Genomic DNA, 17,541 nt, shown 5'->3' with positions numbered 1-17,541 from the left:
CACACCACACATAAGGATTATAAAATGGTGATGTGTCTTATTGCTTTCAGAAGCTGACATAACGCGGGCACAGTGGATTTTGTTCCTGTCTGTGACCATGGTAAGGACTATGTCAGTTTCCGCTATTAAAGACCTATCACTAAATTTGTACTCGTTTGATTAGTGTATGTGTCATCGAAGAAACTCCAATGGATTGCTATGTTGCTGATGAAAGGGGATTGATATGATAGGCCCTATTGGTTTACCAGCCGAAACATATGCAACACCAGATCAACTATTTAAAACTGCAAACAACTAATGGTTTACCAGCCAAAACATATGCAACACCAGATCAACTATTTAAAACTGCAAACAACTACAGTAGACTAGCCCTTATCTGGACACCTTTTAACCGGACATCGGTATAACCGGACTACACATGGCAGAAATTACATCCCTTAACCAGACAATTTTTATCAGCACATCGGTTTAACCGGACTAGATTGGCAGTAAGTGGGCGGTACTGAAACAACTGTTCTCAAGGTTAAGACCAGTGATCACGTGTCTAAATACAAAGTTCTCATAAATTGAAGTCAAATACTGTAGGCCTGTACAGAATGCATCCAAACGATCCATTTATACGTGTTTTTGGTGACGTCGGTTTAACCGGAAAAACTGTTGTCCGGACTGGCGTCGGTCCCGAGGAGTCTAGATAACAGTTTTTCCAGTGTGTAGTCCAGTTAAACCGATGTCCGGTTAAAAGCAGTCCGGATAAGAGGGAGTCTACTGTAATTACAACATGTAGTTGGCATATAAAGATTTTGATTGATGTAGTTACTATATGAGTAGGCCTGACGATTGAAATTAGGCCTACTTAGTGCATGCCCTTCTTCAGCAGATTATGGTGTTGAGGTCATGTTCGCTACAGTGTTTGATTGGTAGGAATGCTCATAAACAGTGTTATCTTTAACCTTGGTTAAAGAGCACAAAAGAAGGCCAACCCACAAAATACTTAATTCATGAGCTGTCAAGTTCACTAGTTCCGTTTTTGAAAATAGAATCTTTTTTACCTTTTAAGATACACCATACCACCTAACCACTATAATGACTGAAAATGTGTACCTTGTTTAGAAGTTATTATGAATGAGGAAACTTAAAAATTAATTTAGTATTTTACTGTTAAAAAAACAGGAATAAAAAACACATGTTATTGAAAGAGTTTTTGTATTATAAAAATAGGATGACAAAACTGTTAATTTTCAGTGGTTTTACAGAGAAGGAAACAAACAAAAATTATTTTACCATTATGTTACAAAAAAGTAAATTACTGAATAAAAGCAAAACTTATTCAAAATATATATTTAATATAAGAGGGTAAAATAAATTCTTAATATAATGAAAACTTTTTACCGTGTGTACTGAAAATATTAGTAGCCTACAAATCAAGGTGTACTGGAATGCAAATTTAGCTTGAATATGAGACACTAAACATGAGTTAACTGCAGTAAATGTAAATAAAATAGCCTAAAAGTTAGAACAAAATAAAATCTGAACCCTAATACCAATATATTTTTTTAAGTTAACAAAAAAATTTCCCTGTTCAAAAATTTATAAATCTCGAGATACGTTGTATAGGTGGATCAAAAGCCCCTGTAGACTAAAAAACCAAACAGAAATATATGAACATTGTGAATGCCTAAACATGTCAAAGTAAGTTATCAGTACAGGTTAAAACAATCATTACAAATCAAACTTCTCGATGGAAAAAATATCAAGATACTTACTCAATGCAATTAAAACTTAGATTTTACATATGGTTTTATAACAAAAAATATTTAAACTTGTTTTTAAACATATAGGCTACCGGCACGGTAAGTTAGTTGAGTTAGGTTAAGTAATGTCGAATTAAATTAAGATTGAATAATAGTTGTAAGTTGACGGTATTTAAGTTTCTATTTTCTAATTTTCCTACCATAGCCTAAGTTAACACTAACTTTTTGTACAAAATATTATGTTGGTAAAATCAAAGCATTTACCAGTATTTTTTTCTTAATTTACAATGCAATAATATCATTCATTCACCTATTATTCAGAATAAGTTAAGATCTTACTTATTCTCAACTCAAAACAAAAGTTTTGGTCCACATTTTCTCATAGAGAGAACGTGGTTCTATGCAATATAGAAGGCAGTATCTGGGCAGTGCATTACTTTTTAAAATTATCTAGGCTACATAGGTAATGGTTTTTAAATTTTGTAAAAGATCGACTGTTTTTAATAATAGGCCCTATTTTTAAATTTTACAGCTAGGGTAAAAACTTTTAAGCTGGCCTAAATGTTCACCTTGGTTTTAAATCAAATGAAGCCAAAATTGCTCGGTTCAAAATCCTCAAAATGCTACACTGTTCTCAGTGGTGGTAGGCCTAAGTTTATTAATTGGTTATTATTTTTATGATAAATTAAATTCTCAGACAATCAATTGGTGACATTCAAAAGAAATTATAAGTCCGTCGTAACATAGGCTAGTCTTTTAGTGTAATAAAAATCAACAGAATTAGGCACTACCCAAGACAATCTTACTACGGTACTAACTTACCAAACTTAATATTACCTAGTCAAAACCTTTGAAAACTTACTTAAGGGCCTAGAAATAATTTAATAACTTGCAAACAAGACCAAATCTGAAACATAAAAAATTAAGAGTAGGCCACCTAACAGCATAAATTTATGAAATTTAGTAACTTAGGTTAGCAACTTAGATTAGGTTAAAAACTTCTACAGTTTCGACAACCATAAGTTTAACTTAGCTTATGGCTTATGTAGAATTTATTTAAAATGTTTAGCCAATTTGCTTCAATTAGCTACTGATATAAGTTATGCCTAGGTAAACCCTAAAACCAGGCTATTTCATAACCTCAATAAGAAAACAAAATTAAATTCTTCGTAACAGGCAGCATCTAACTTAGCATCAATTCTTAAAACGTGAGTAAAATTTTATTTTTTGAAGAACTAGGGTAGCTAGCATATAATTTACATAGCCTAGCCATTACTTAAGATGGCAAGTTTACATAGCATTGATTAGGTAAGCAATGAAAGTGTTTGCAACTTACTTAAGTTAATAACCAAATTCTGACTTCTATATAAAGGCTATGTACATTTTAACAGCCATTAAGGGAAACATCACACTTCTAAACCTAGCCTCAATAATAATATGCACAAACTAACTTAGCAGTTTTTCAGGCGTTTAAGGTTTGCGATAAACTTAAATGTATTTAATTCCTGAATTAAGTTACTGTACCAATTTTATAAAATCCGCAGGAAAGAAAAGAGAAAAATTGGGCTAACTTAACTTACTGTAACAAACAATTGTAAAAATATTTAAAATAACATTTGTACCTTATCAACAAAATCTTGAGATAGGATTGCTGATCGAAATAACATTAAACTAGTCACATTAACTTTTTGATAGGCTAGACAACTATAATACGGAAATTAAAGCTGGCCTAACAACACTTTAGGCCTAATACCACTGAACAGTTTACATATATCATGTCAAAGTGTTCTTGTATCACTGATTTTCATCGTATCCTATCTTAGTAAGGATGGTGTCGCTGATACTGGTTTTCCCTGAACTTTCCACCACCACCATAACCTCCAACTGCTTGAGTGTTGTAGTATCCATCTCCATACCCAGAACCCCCGTATCCTCCATACCCACCGTACATACCACCGTAGCTCTCATATCCACTGTAATCTCCATAGCCGCTGGGTCCGTAGCCAGGTCCATAGCCTGGTGGTCCATAATTTGGCATCCCTCTGCCGCCGAACATACCTCCTCTTCCACCTCGTCCACCAGACCCCATTGTTTCTGGATTGTACTTAACCTTCTTTACATCTACTTCTTTACCCTTGATAGACTGTTTGGGTTGTTTTAAGACCTCTTGGACGGTTTCTGAAGACTTAAATGTGATAAAGCAGAATCCTTTTCTTTGATTCTTGATTTTATCAAATGGAGCTTGCAATTCAGCGATTTCTCCATACTGACCAAAATAGTCCCTAATGTCATCATCAGTTATATCTGCTGTCAGGCCACCAACAAAAACCTTACAGTACAAGGGGTTAACTGTTACCCTTTTAGGGTCAACCTTCTTACTGTTGATGTAGTGGTCACCTGCAGCAAGTAATTGATCAATAGCCTTGGCATCCTTAAACAATATAAATGCAAAACCTCTAGACTGACCTGTGTAAACGTCTGTCTTAATAGAAACATTCTCGATCTCTCCAAATTTACAAAAATAATCCTTCAGGTCCTTTTCGGTAATGTTCCTTCCCAGGCCACCAACAAACAATTTTCTGTCGTCAGAACGACCAGGTCCAACGCCGTTGGTTTGTTGGAAAGACATGTTAAATAACGTCCAAACTATGCACTATATAGTGAGGTGTAGAAAAAATGCACTTACTTTTAAAAATTATGCACAGTATCACTGTAATGTTTCATAAATAACGACTACACGTGAAATCTAAAATGCCGCAAACTCAGCATCAAGATGAAGGACCTCGATCTCAGCTCGACCAACCAACAGCACATCCGGTTGACTAGGCTTTGGAAAATGGAGGGAACGCTAACATTTTGATAAAAGGTAAGCTATAACTTTCAACACTATATAAAAAAAATACTTTGTAATTTTTGTGAATATTTTCAAATTACGATTCTGTATCCAAAAGGCATACTACTTTCACCTTTAGATTTTAATTAAAAACGAAATTTTAAATAGCTCAATTCCCACTGGGAATTTACCAGTCAGGGGCGTCACTAAAGGGGGTAGGGAGTGGAGTAGTGATGTTTAAAATATTTAATAAAAATTAACACACAATTTTTATTCCCACAAAATTTCCCAATTTCTCTCTAGACCTTTTTAAAGAGCTTAAAAAAACAAATAATTCAGTATATCAAAGTGTTTTTTACGGTTATTGGTTGCGAAGAAAATTCGAAAAATTGTAATGTTATTCTTATGGAGGATATTGTAAAATGTTTTATCTATGGTTGTAGTTTGCTTGTTAATGGATATATTTAAATCAAACTGGGCAAATTTGTTTATTATTTTATACTAAGACATTTATATTTTACTAAAAAATACAATTTATTAGTTACCTTGTAGCTCAAACCTTAGTACTTGTTAAACCTAATGTTATTTAAATAGGTTTAATTGAAAATCAATCCAGGCAAATGGAAAATCGCTTAGACGGCAAGTGTGCTGCGGCAGGGTTATTATTTTCCAAGCTGGTTTGCCTCTTCAACCAAACTAATCTGCATGATTTTACTAGCTTCTCAGGGGGTAGCTTCTGAGAATGAGTGGGTAGTTGTGGGAGAGCCCCTCACGTCAATTTAAAAAATTTATAATATATTAATTTTATAATTTTTAATTATAAAATAACCTTTAAAATTATGAATTTATTTTAAAAATTATAAAATTATTATAACTTTTATAACCTAACCTAACCAACCAAACTTGCTGATAATTAAAAAAAGATTCAAAATAAAAATCGAATGAAAGTATACTAGGCTAATAAAAAAATAGTTCTGTTTACAATATGAATTTTAAAATTATTCAAATTCTAACAAAAGATGTACATTAAAGAAGTAATTGCATTCTAAGCAAAATCTTTGACAAAAAGTTTAATGTCACCGACACAGGTGGGAGAGTGACGTCAACGTCACGCCCCCCACTCCTTCGCAAATAGGTTCTCATCGGTTATTATTCATTATTCATTATTCATTAGCCTTCGTCGTTGACCCTCTGATGAGGGAATAGACTGCGTCGTTGTTTAATACGAAAAAAAAAGACACAAAAACAAAGACTACACGCACATATAAAATAAAACTTATTTAACATGGCGGGCAGGCAGTAGGCGGTACAAAAAATTAATTGTCCCGCTCCAAATTGTCCTTAAAGAATTCCTCTACTTTGTAGTATGGTCTATTGATCATCAAGTCTTTCACAGCACTCTTGAACTTCCGGTCGTCCAGACATCGAATGCTGGAAGGGAGTCTGTTGAAGAACTTGATGGCTGACGTAGGGAAGGAATTGAGCGTCCTGCTCAATCACGCACGGGGAACATCAAGATCCTGCCTAGCTCTGGTATTATGGGCGTGGATGTGGCTTCTGGTGTTGAGAAGAGGAACACTGCATTTGATTTCAACCAGGCAGGCGTAGATGTAGTGGCTGCAGACGGTTAGAATTCCAAGTCTCTTGAATATCGGTTTGCAGTGTTCTCTAAAAGGGCTCCTTGAGATTATACGGACTGCCGCTTTTTGAAGCTTTAAGACTTCCTCCACTTCCGACGCATGACCCCAAAGGTGTAGTCCATACGCAATGTGCGAATGAAACAGGGCATGGTATACCATGAGCAGGTACTGCTCCGTGACACATTTCCGGAGGCGCCTGAGGAGACAGTTGACTCTCGCAAGCCGTGTGGCAACATGGGCAGCATGGTCATTCCAGTCGAGTCGGCTGTCCAGCTGGAAACCGAGAAGTTTTACTGCAGCCATGTCGTCCGAGGAGTCTCTTGAGAGGGTACAAAGGAGTCTCTGGGTTTTGTCTCCATTCAGTTGCAGCTTATTCATCTGGAACCATGCTTTTGCTTCTTGGACCTGGATTATGGCTAAATCCCTAGTGTGGTGTAGGTTTGGCCCTTTAGTGAGAAGCGTGGTATCATCCGCAAATAGTATAGAGCTGCTGGTCTCGTCGATGTCGTTGATGAGGACCAGGAATAGAAGAGGGCCCAGCACAGATCCTTGGGGAACCCCCTGGTTCACCTCCAGTTCTAGAGAGCTTGCGCCTTCGAGTATTACCCTCTGGGTTCTGTTGGCTAGGTAGTTCTTGAAGGTGGAGAGAACCACACTACCAACGCCATATCTGCTGAGTTTTTTGAGCAGGATATCATGGGATACACAGTCAAAGGCTCTGCTGAGGTCACAGAGTGTTAGCATTACCGACTCCCCAGCTTCAAAGGCCTCGCCAACCTCTCTTGCAATCCTGGCAATCGCAGACGAAGTAGATCTCCCTGCGCGGAAACCGTGCTGTGAGTCTGAAAACAGCTGGTGTGTTTCAAAGTATGTATACAACTGATTCTTCATCACCGTCTCTATCACCTTACTAATCACAGGTAGTATCGAGATAGGTCTGTAACTCGAGATACTGGCATGATCACCTTTTTTGTATATTGGAATGGTCTTGGCTCTCTTTAGCTTGTCCGGAAAAACACCTGTCAACAAGCACCTGTTGATAACTGTAGTCAGGGGGGCAGAGATGTCATCAGCTACATCCTTCAGTAATTGGGATGACCAGCCAAAACAGTCACATGCTCTGGAACTTTTGAGTCCAGAGATTAGAGTCCGTATCTGCTTTTCTGAGATGGGATTCCATCTGTCAAGGGAACAGTGGAGCTCTTCCACACGCCTTCCGACATAAGCCAACGGGTCTTGGGGGCTATCTGGGATGTTGTAGATAATTTCTTCAACAGACGAGACAAAGAAGGTGTTGAAATCATCTGGACTCGCCATGCAGGACATTTTAGGCTTTTGGGGTTTCACACTATTTACCACACTCCAGGCTGCTTTGCATCGGTTTTGCGAGCTTTCAATGAAACGGACATTGGCCAACCGTTTGGCTTCCTCAACTTTTTTATTATAAAATCTTTTCAGGGCCAGGTAATTATGAACATCCCCTCTGTCTCGAAGGGCCATCATCAGGTTTTTCAAGTCGGTTAGGTTAGGTGAGTACCAGTCTCTCACTTTGTGTCTTGTCTTAGATGAATTTGTATCCTTGAGTTTACCTGTAGGTCTACCTTTTTTGCTTGAGGCAGGGAAGCATTCGTCAAAGAGATCCTGTAAGGTATCAAAAAACACATCGAACCATGCATCAGGGTTTTGTAAGTCAAAAATGCAATTGATTATAGTCAATCATGGTTCCTGACTTAGTCTTAGTGTTGTCCAAAGAGCCGAAGCTCCCAGACGGCCACCCGGTACCTTAATTAATATACCCGGGACCCATGGTGCCAGCCGGAACTTGCGCACCTTGACGACACCATGAGTGAATGGCTTAAGGCTATCAAGCTCACCGGCTGCCAAAACAACCCTTCGGAAAGAGGGTCGCCCCTCAATCCTAACCAAGGATACCGGCTACTTGGGCTTACGTCCCTCCAACTGGGTTCCCCCAGGGCCGAAACCCCGACAGACCATGGTGCAGACCATGAACGCAACATAGTGCAAGCGACACTCGGGACCTATATAATCCCTGACAGGCTACGGCCCGTGGGTTACGACCCGCCATCTTAGCCAGGAGGAAGAGGACCATCAGTAAGCTGACGGGGGGAACCCCAACCCCCTATTTACACCACTACCCGATCGAGGCCATCCCATCTTGCTGGAAAACCAGGGATAACTGGAGCGATAGATCCCCAGATACCCCCAGCGGGCCTGATCCCAGCACCTACTACTACTTCGTTTGCCCATCTAACCCAACATCACTGCCGGGCCATCAGGGTTTCTCAAAAGGAGGCAGGTATAGAAGTGGGACCCACCCGGATGAACCTATCCACCAAAGGTGGCGACACCCTTAACTCAATTGAGGTTCCATGGAGAACCCCCCACACTCTAGATAACCATACCTTCCGGGCTCAGAGACAGGGATTGGCTGATGGAGTGCGCCCAGCCGTTGCCCTCACACTGCGGAAAGTTACGTTCCCCTAGAGTGTCCCCGTGAGCTTACGGGTACTTGCCCGATTTCACCTCCAGGAAAGGCTACTTCCAAAGTCGAGGATTTACCACACAGAATGCTGGTCGCACAGAGCAAGCAGGCCGAAGCCCAAAGAACCATAGTCACAGGTAGATGGGAGATTGATGGCGCACTTCCACCTCTCCGAGAGCTAAACACCCCACCAACCTGGATGGAGGAGTGTCACTGGAGGCTCCCCCTAAGGGGCTGGCGCTTACCAGACGTCCATGACTATGGACTACTTGAAATGCCGATTCCAACACCGGACAGTTACCTCCCCTTCGAGGGCTTACTTGCCCGCCTTTCACCTCCCAGGAAGAGGCTACTTCCAGAGCCGAGGATATGCCGCACATAATGTTAGTCATACACATCAGGCAGGACTAAGCCCAAGAACCACAGCCACAGGCAGATAAGGAGAGGCGGTAAAAAACGGCATCACTGAGAGCTGAACACCCCACCAACCTGGATGATAGAATGTCACTGGGGGCTCCCCCGAAGTGGCTGGCACTCCCAGTCGTCCATGACTGTGGTCTACCTGAGTGCTGGTTCCAACACCGGGCAGTTACCTCCCCTCTGGGGGTCAAGAGCTAGGGTCCGCGTGGTCGCCAGGCCACGTACCCACGCAAGCATGGCCCCCCTGGGGGATCGGTTCCTGACTAGCCCCCTGAGATGCTTCTCATGATTTTGGTCTTAAATTAAAGGCATTCACGCACAGCTAATTCACGCACCGCAAATCTAGATTTGCCATAAAGCAGCGGCATTAATTTATTTGACGTATATTTCAAGTCATGCACAAAAGCAGCTTCATCCTTGTAGCCTACATTTCTTATCGGTGTTAAAATTGTATTTTCTTTTCCGAGTCCGTTTTACCCTTTTACCCTACCAATTTTCATTATATTGGCATTAATAAAAGGTGTGCACGCACAGATTTGCTATTAAGCAGTGATGATTTAATTTATCTACTATTACTCGACCAAAACCACTAAAACCAGACTTGATTTTTTTTTCAATACTTAGGCCAGGCCTACTACTTTAATTAAAGTTGTGCCAGTTCTAACAACATTTAACCTATAGCCTATATACTATCCGCTTTACCCGTGCCTTGCAACGGGGTCAAGATTCGGAAGAGACAATTTTTGGTTCCTTGAATGGCAAGCAGCTTGAGAACGCTAGAGGACTTATATCTGTCTTATGTTCCCTAGATCTCCTGTATGTAGATAGACTATTAGTAAATTACTATTAAAATTAACTATTAATTTACAATTAAAATTAGTAAATTACTATTAGTAACTGGCTATATTAACATAATTGTAAAAAATCCATCTACTCCATAAGCGCGGTGTGTGCCATTCCGGTTAAGTGTAAGGAATCTTGCTGATAATATAAAAAAGATATAAGATAAAATTCGAATGAAGGTTTTACTTATAATTTTTAATTATAAAATTAAATTTACAATTTTTATTATAAAATTAAACTGTTATAACCTAACAACCGAACCAACCAAACTTGCTGATAATATAAAATATATATAAGATAAAAATCAAATGAAGGTTTAATAATAAAAAAAATTGTTCTTAAAAAATAAAGTTAAAAGTAAAAAATAAGCAAGATCTTGGACAAAACGTTAGTGTCACTGGCGAGATTCGAACCGGAGACCTTTTGATCACCAGTCCGAGAGGCTATCAACTATGCCACGAACACCGATGGAAATAGATCGTCCTTCAAAGGGTTCTCTCCAGTTTCTGGAAGAGGAAAACGAGGCGCTATTAGTGGTGTTGTTGTGTTGACTCCACTCCATACCATATTATTATAGGGGAGCGAGCTGGCGTAGTGGTCAGAGCGTGGGACTTCAGTCCCTGAGGTCCCGGGTTCGATCCCCGCCAAGTCACCAATGGATTTTATCCAAGTGATAATGCCGCAACCCCTAGGTCTAGCCTGAAGTAATGTGAAAAACAATCCCAGGTTCGTGCCTAGCGTCTTAGGAAAAAAAAAACTCCATATTATTATTAGCTCGGTGGTTTTTACACGTCACCTGTTTGTCTGCTGCAAAGAGACTAACAAAAAAGAGCTGTCAAGTATCTGTCAATTCAATTGCGAAAATGGAAATGCAAATGTCAAAATCGCAGCCTGAAGATTGAGGACTGAAGAGAGATGTCAACGAATCACGATTTGGAAATTGTTTAGGGAATTGAGGTAATTACTATAAACATTTATTTCAGTTGAAGCCGCGGTTTTCCAATAACACAAATCATTAGCAAATTTTAGATATTTCGGTATTGCAATTAAGATCTAATAAGTTATTATTTTGTTTTGAAATTGATGTGGTAATACTTATGCCACATTTCAAATTTGTATTTTCTATCTTGTTCCAGTTAGGCTACTTATAATATTTAGTATAAATCATTTAGGACGTTCATAACACCCTTTTATTTGTTAAAGTCATTTCCTGAAACGACAAAAACTCGTTTAGGTTAGCCACTTTGTTTTGTGGATTGGCCCTGGGCCTGAACAAGATCCTACAGTCGTCAACTGGACAACCTTGCAGCTAAATCTCTTTGAAAAGCTGACATTATTGTTGCTGAGTATTTTTTATTTTATTGTTCGAAGGTAGTTAATATATTTTTAAATCTGGTTTGTGACATAAAAATTGCATAATTAATTGATTTCTGTTGGGATATTCTTAAGTTAAATACAATTTAGTCTGAATGTATATTACCGACTTTATCCCTCACTGTTTTTGTACTATCTTAAGTAGGTCTAAGTTTTGTTTAGTGAGTAGAATACAATTTAATAGGGCCAAAAACATAAAATGTTATATAGTTTTAGTGTATATAACATTAAGTTACTGTTATCACTTAATGAATCACTATACAACACATTGATTGATTGTTTAATGACTCAAAAAGACAGCCATCAAAACAGAAATGAAAATGAAAATCTTTTATTTGGCATAAGTATGCAATAGGCATCGTCAATATTCAGTTTGAATCAATACTTGTCATGATTTAACCAAACAAGTTTTTCTTTGAATGCCTCTCTAAGTAAATGTTAGATAATGCAGTCCTAATATTTTAAAATTTTCTACGTATTAAATTGGCTTGAGCATTTTGGATTAAGATACTGTTTGATTTCCAAAAGATGGCAGTCTATGTAAATGGTGTTCAGGAACATCACTGTACAAGTGATCATACTCTTTAACACACTGTATCTAAGTTTAATTTTTATTGTATTAAAAAAAAAACTATGAAAATACCACCCGTATCTGTGTACGGTAGCTCAGTGGTTATAGTGCTCGCCTCGTAATCAAAAAGTCGCCGATTTGATCATTAGAAAAGTATGCAGCTTTTTGATGCTTTAAAACTGGACCCAGCTGGCCTTTGATCATTTGTATTTTAATAATTGGTCCTGGTTAATGAAACAGCTGGTCTTGTCTTAGTCAACAAACGTACACAAGGCATCTCACTTCATTCTACAGTCATCCTTCTATGTTTGGATTTAAATACCCTCATAGGTTGTGTCTTGCGTCTCTCAAATGGTAATGATAATGATGGGATATGTTTTTGTTTCAGTGTATAATAGCTGAATAATGGCTTTAGGAGAAGAAATCTATAGAAGAAATTCATCTTGGCCCGACACCTTCAATGAACTCAAATCTCTTCATGATCAAGCTTATATGAAAATTGATGAAGCTTTGAAGTATGATGAAGAAGGACAGAAAGATAAAGTACGTTTTTGTAATCATATAAACAAATTTTTGTAAATTGTGCATCTGTTATTCTTATTTAGTAAAACTTAAGTCATGTTGAATCACATGTTTGTAGCCTAATTAGAAGAAACATTTTTAGTGAAAACAAAGTCTTGCTCACTGACGTTAGTTTCAGTAAAAAATTACAATCCTGCAATAATGTGATGGATCCCAAACTACAAGCCTAAAGAATCTATATAGGCTATTAATTACGTAAGCCGATTCCTTGCGTCAAAATTGTGGGCAACTGGGAAGTCGTAAAGCGACGGGAGAGGGCTCAAATTAAAGGTCTCGATCCCATGACGGCGGGAAAAATAGTGAAACTCGCCAAATTTTAGCACAAAATTAGATATAACGTAAAATGTTCTACATAAGAATAGCATTAGAAGCATTTGCTGCTGATTTTTGTTTACTTCAATAGCTGATCATGATTTATCATTAAGCCAGTAAGCAATATTACATTTGGATTAAACTCATTTGTCAGTCAATTCTGCAATGTACTGTATACTATATAAAACCAGGGATAACGTTACATATAATTGAGACTTTTTCGTTATGTCTTAGAATGTTGAAATCAATTTTACTGTGCAATTTGCAAATTTGTGTATTTTAATATAAACTAGTGTCCCTGTTGCTCGAATTCGAGCAATTTCTAAGTATTAGAGGTGTTATTTTAAAAGGAATAACATTCATAATTTCTGATGACTTTAAAAGATTCGACACAAAGATTATGGAAATATTCCAGATGTACATAACAGAATATATAAATTTGTCCAGGCTCTCTCGCTTTTTTCCATTGTAATATTTACGCCAACCCGAATTCAAATAGTAAATATTTCATTTCAACCAAGTCAGTAAATGTTTGTAGCAAACTTATTGACTGTTTAAAATTAACATATGTTCTTCTTCTCACTTTTAATTTCTGACAACAGCTGAAGTTGCATAATAATTTTTGTTTCCCATGTTAATCTTATGGAGAAATACAAAACTTTAAAGGGTCCTAGGGCCTCACTCTCTGATTATTTCCCTAAAAAGAAAGTTTCCTGCACAACTTCACGTTACGCTCTTTCCAATGACACCAAAAACATGTAAATCGGTTCAGTTGTTTCGGAGGAGTAATTGTCACAAAAAACATGCTTGCGTATTAAATAAGTAAATAGATTAGCCAAGCGCATGATAAGTAGTAGAATAATGGGAGATAGCTAAAATCAAATGAATTGGTCTTTGAATGGTTGCAAAGAATAATGAAGTTTACAGTAACCATTTTAACTGAAAGTTTTTTAAAAAGCAAAATAATTTGTATGGGCCCCTATTTTATTCTTGATTTAAACAAAATTATTTTACTTTGTTTACATTTCTTCACATTTTGAGGTTATTGTTGAAGAAATGTTTAAACATGAAATTGCCCCATTGACTAAATAACCAACGATGCAATAGCCCAAGAGCCAAGAGCCCATGCATGCCACACCTTCGTTATCTTATAAAAACTGAAAGTTTTTCAGTACTTGCTCCCAATTCAGTTAAGAATGATCAGCGACGATGAAATTTGGATCTTGGTTACTTTGGCAACAAGAAATATAATGAAATACTTTAAGTTAATACGGTCTAAACTATGAACCCGCTGAACGTTTAAATACGTCTATTTTGATAGAGTGTGTAAAATCTAACACAGCTCTTAGGAGGAATACGACCACATAAGCTTACACAGAGAGTAGTTTCTATTTTATGTTGATCAAGGTGTCGACTAGGGTTTAGTTTGGTCAGCCTTTACACTATTTAGTTGCGCCTTTACAAAAGGAGTAGAGTTTTTCTTTCACAAAAATAAATAATAAATGACGGAAAGAAAAAAATCAGCAATAGGTGAATTAGCACACAGTGATGGACACATAGTGAAATGAAAATAACTGATTTTCTGAGGTGTTGCCTTCCGGATTACTTAACAAATACTAATCTAGAGGTTAAATACCTTGTTGCTACCAAAGATTACGTTGGCAACAAAGTATTTAACCTCTAGATTAGAAAATAACTGAAGTTATCCTAGGTTATGTTTATTAGTTTACACTCACATTTGGTCTGAATCTATAATCTGAGAGAAGAAAGTTTTGGTAGGCCTAGTTATGAAATAAAATTTTTATTGAACATTAGATTTAAAATGCATAGGCCTACTGTATATAAATGGATAAAGAAATAGGCGACCACCCGACAATTGTTTAGGCCTACAAGTTGATTGTTCACATTAAAACTAAGAATTAACACAGCTTTTTACAGCTTATGTTTTTGTCTGCAGCTCTTAAAACATCTCTTATTATTATGTCTTTATTAACAATGTTAAATGTTATTCATTGAGGAAAAGTAGTGAACGTTTGAAAACATGCTGATATCTCCACATAAATATGGGTTTGTGTAAAAACTGAAAATATTCAATATTTTTGTACCCTATATCTCAGAGTTTTCCAGGGTGATCTAGAATATTTTAGGGTGTTTTATGACTTTCAAAATAAAATGTGAAAATACATGATAGAAGGCCTATTTTGGTCTAATAAGTTAAATGTTCTACCTACCATAGAGAAGAGAAAGAATATTTCACATATTTTTAGTTTCTATTGTACCAAGATTTGTTCACATCTATGACAAAGAAAAATTAGAGGGTACCAGTAGTTTGGATTTTTCTGATTTATGGTCGGGCAGGTGCTTTGATCTATGTATAGTTGCCTCTATGGCTCTGTGTTTCCAGTTTTGTCAGTTTCAATGTCTTATATTAATTTGAAAATTGTAGACCTGGTCTAGTCTTCTTTTTTGTTTGGGAGGGTGTTCAATACATTTATATTTAGGCCTACATGTTTACTTTTTGCTTTTGGTTTAAGGTGGGTTTTGTTTTAGGTGTTTGGTTACCTTTGATAGACATGATACCACCATCAATGGTTGTGTTTGTTTCACAGGCGCTGGCCAGTTACGACCAAGGGCTAATGTTGTTGGACAAGGCTCTTGCAGTGAACATTGAGTGTCCGAGCAGTCCAGATCTTAGTTGGGAGCGAGCTTGCTGTATGATGGATAAGATGAGGAAAACTAGGTGAGGAAACACACTAAACCCTACGGTGGCTGAGTCTGTCGCACAATCGCGGGCTCGTGTCCCGCTAAAATTTCCCGAAAAATTCCGGTCAAGGCTCACGGGCCCCCCCTCAACGTGCCACTGAAATGAGTAAGAACATTCTAAAGGAAATAACTTTGAGGCACATGAAAAAATATTTTCAAATACAACACGGTGAAAATGCACAAAGATAATACTTAATCTTAAACCACTGCATTCCACTTCAAAACTTTTGATGGTCAGACTTATACCGATGGAAGTAGGAAATTATGTAATTCAGTTAGCTGAAGATGTATAATCAACTAAGAAGATAAACAACAACAAATTAGAGATGTTTTTGAATAGTCTAGATTATTGAGCTTGACCTTCAAATAAATCCTGTGAAAGTGTCTCAGAATATGGACCTAGAAATAAACTCTATTGAAGTAATATTCAAGGTGCATCTATTAAAACAGTCAAATATGGAGCTTTTGAAAAATAGAATCTTAGAAGTGTTGAGTGTGTAAAATAAATTTTTGGAAATATACACTTTCTTTACTGTTCAAATTAAAATAAAAAAAAATCATTTCTTTCCTTTATTGTTAAAAATCTATAGTTTTGAAACTATTGAAAGATATTTTCTTACAATTATATATAGGGATGTTTTAAATCCATATCTCATAATTTATTAACAAAATAAATAGGGGTAGGTTCAAAATTAGTGCTATATATATTTTCCTTTTACATTTTTTCAAATTCTATTAATATATGTAACAATCAGTGTATTAATGGAAATTGTGTCTACCTAGTTGATTAGCTATGGGTCTGATTTCATTTCAATAAAAAATTAGGTGCTTAAAAATAAAAACATTTTTAATAAGTTAGAAAACAGTTTTAAGTTATAATAAAGAATCACTTTTCGACACTGTTCAATGTACTGTAAATATGTACTAAAAGAATAAAGATTGTTTGGAAATGAAATGAAATTTATGAAATGTGTCTAACCTATGGATAATGAATTTGAAAGAGATCTACAACAGGATAATGTAGCGTAAGAAAAATTTTATTTATGGACCGTTAAATGTACCTCACCTATCCCCCCTTGTATCTTTGGTCTTAGCTTCGACCTTTGTTTATTTGCACAAATTACCATCACGGAACTGTCATTACCAAAGATCAATTTGCATCATCAAAGAGGTAAGATGTCTTGATTACTTTCGTCGAATGTAATATCCGTTCTTACTGACAAAAAAGCAGGCTGCAGTGAATCGTTCTTTGGTATGTTGGATAATTTGGACAGTATGTTGTATCAGTTTTATAACTTTATATTTTAGACAGTGTTTTAACAATTTTCTCAAGTTATTCTTAGTTTGTACAGACTACAGATTATTCAGTAGTGTGTTTTAAGTAAGTCACGTGACTGTCTTTGACTGTCTGATGCTTTTGTCCTGATAAAATAATTTTGGTAGGTATCCAAATTGTCAATTTACTTAACTTCAAAATTTGTATAGTTACCGGTATGGAAAATGTACTATTACATGTTTACAGTCTATAAAAATAACAAAATATTCCCCATTTGGGAAATTTGTTAAAGAGATAAATTAATTAAAATTTATCAATACCGTAATATTTTTATTTCCTAGGTCTATTTTATTTTTAGCGAATTTCCCTGTATAGGGAAGTAGTTATTACCGTAGGTCTCATGGTAAGACCTAGGCCCGGGACCGATTTACTTTTTCATTTTGATGTCCCCAGAGGCCGAAAACACCATTCGTATACCATCACCATTTTTATATAGGTATCTATATACATATATATATATATATATATATATATGTGTGTGTGTCCATCCGCACGATAACTTGAGTAATTTTTGTACGATTTTGATAAAATTTGGTTTGAAGGTGTAAGGCGGGATAAACTTGTATGAGTTTGCTAACCAGCATGATCGGACTATGGGAACGGGGGTTTATGG

The 17,541-nt window shown here is 36.7% G+C and overlaps 2 protein-coding genes across 4 annotated transcripts in view; one reads left to right on the top strand and one right to left on the bottom strand.

The window, feature by feature from the left end:
* Nucleotides 1-1,186: 1,186 nt before the first annotated feature.
* LOC128986242 (RNA-binding protein squid-like) lies at nucleotides 1,187-4,543 on the bottom strand. The gene has a single exon (XM_054406482.1). It carries the CDS (start codon nucleotides 4,378-4,380, stop codon nucleotides 3,571-3,573), a length of 810 nt encoding a protein of 269 aa, XP_054262457.1. The 5' UTR covers nucleotides 4,381-4,543; the 3' UTR covers nucleotides 1,187-3,570.
* A 6,277-nt stretch (nucleotides 4,544-10,820) lies between these two features.
* The window catches only part of LOC128987182 (protein spartin), a 30,138-nt gene continuing 23,417 nt past the window's right edge, over nucleotides 10,821-17,541 (top strand). For all 3 annotated transcript variants that reach the window (XM_054407920.1, XM_054407921.1, XM_054407919.1), the window contains exons 1-3: nucleotides 10,821-10,947; nucleotides 12,324-12,478; nucleotides 15,439-15,569. In XM_054407920.1, coding sequence (XP_054263895.1) covers nucleotides 12,341-12,478; nucleotides 15,439-15,569 — 269 coding nt within the window. In that variant the 5' untranslated portion in view covers nucleotides 10,821-10,947; nucleotides 12,324-12,340. The remainder of the gene's footprint in view (nucleotides 10,948-12,323; nucleotides 12,479-15,438; nucleotides 15,570-17,541) is intronic.

Source organism: Macrosteles quadrilineatus, unplaced genomic scaffold (assembly GCF_028750875.1).
Source record: "Macrosteles quadrilineatus isolate MER2022 unplaced genomic scaffold, UCM_ALF_1.0 Scaffold_2__2_contigs__length_208266976, whole genome shotgun sequence".
NCBI lineage: Eukaryota > Metazoa > Arthropoda > Insecta > Hemiptera > Cicadellidae > Macrosteles > Macrosteles quadrilineatus.
Note: the sequence above shows the minus strand (reverse complement) of the source record. Positions and strands in the feature narration are given on the sequence as shown.

What these genes read in the sequence shown, in the direction of transcription:
- LOC128986242 (XM_054406482.1), bottom strand. Translation starts at nt 4,380, where the DNA reads ATGTCTTTCCAACAAACCAACGGCGTTGGACCTGGTCGTTCTGACGAC.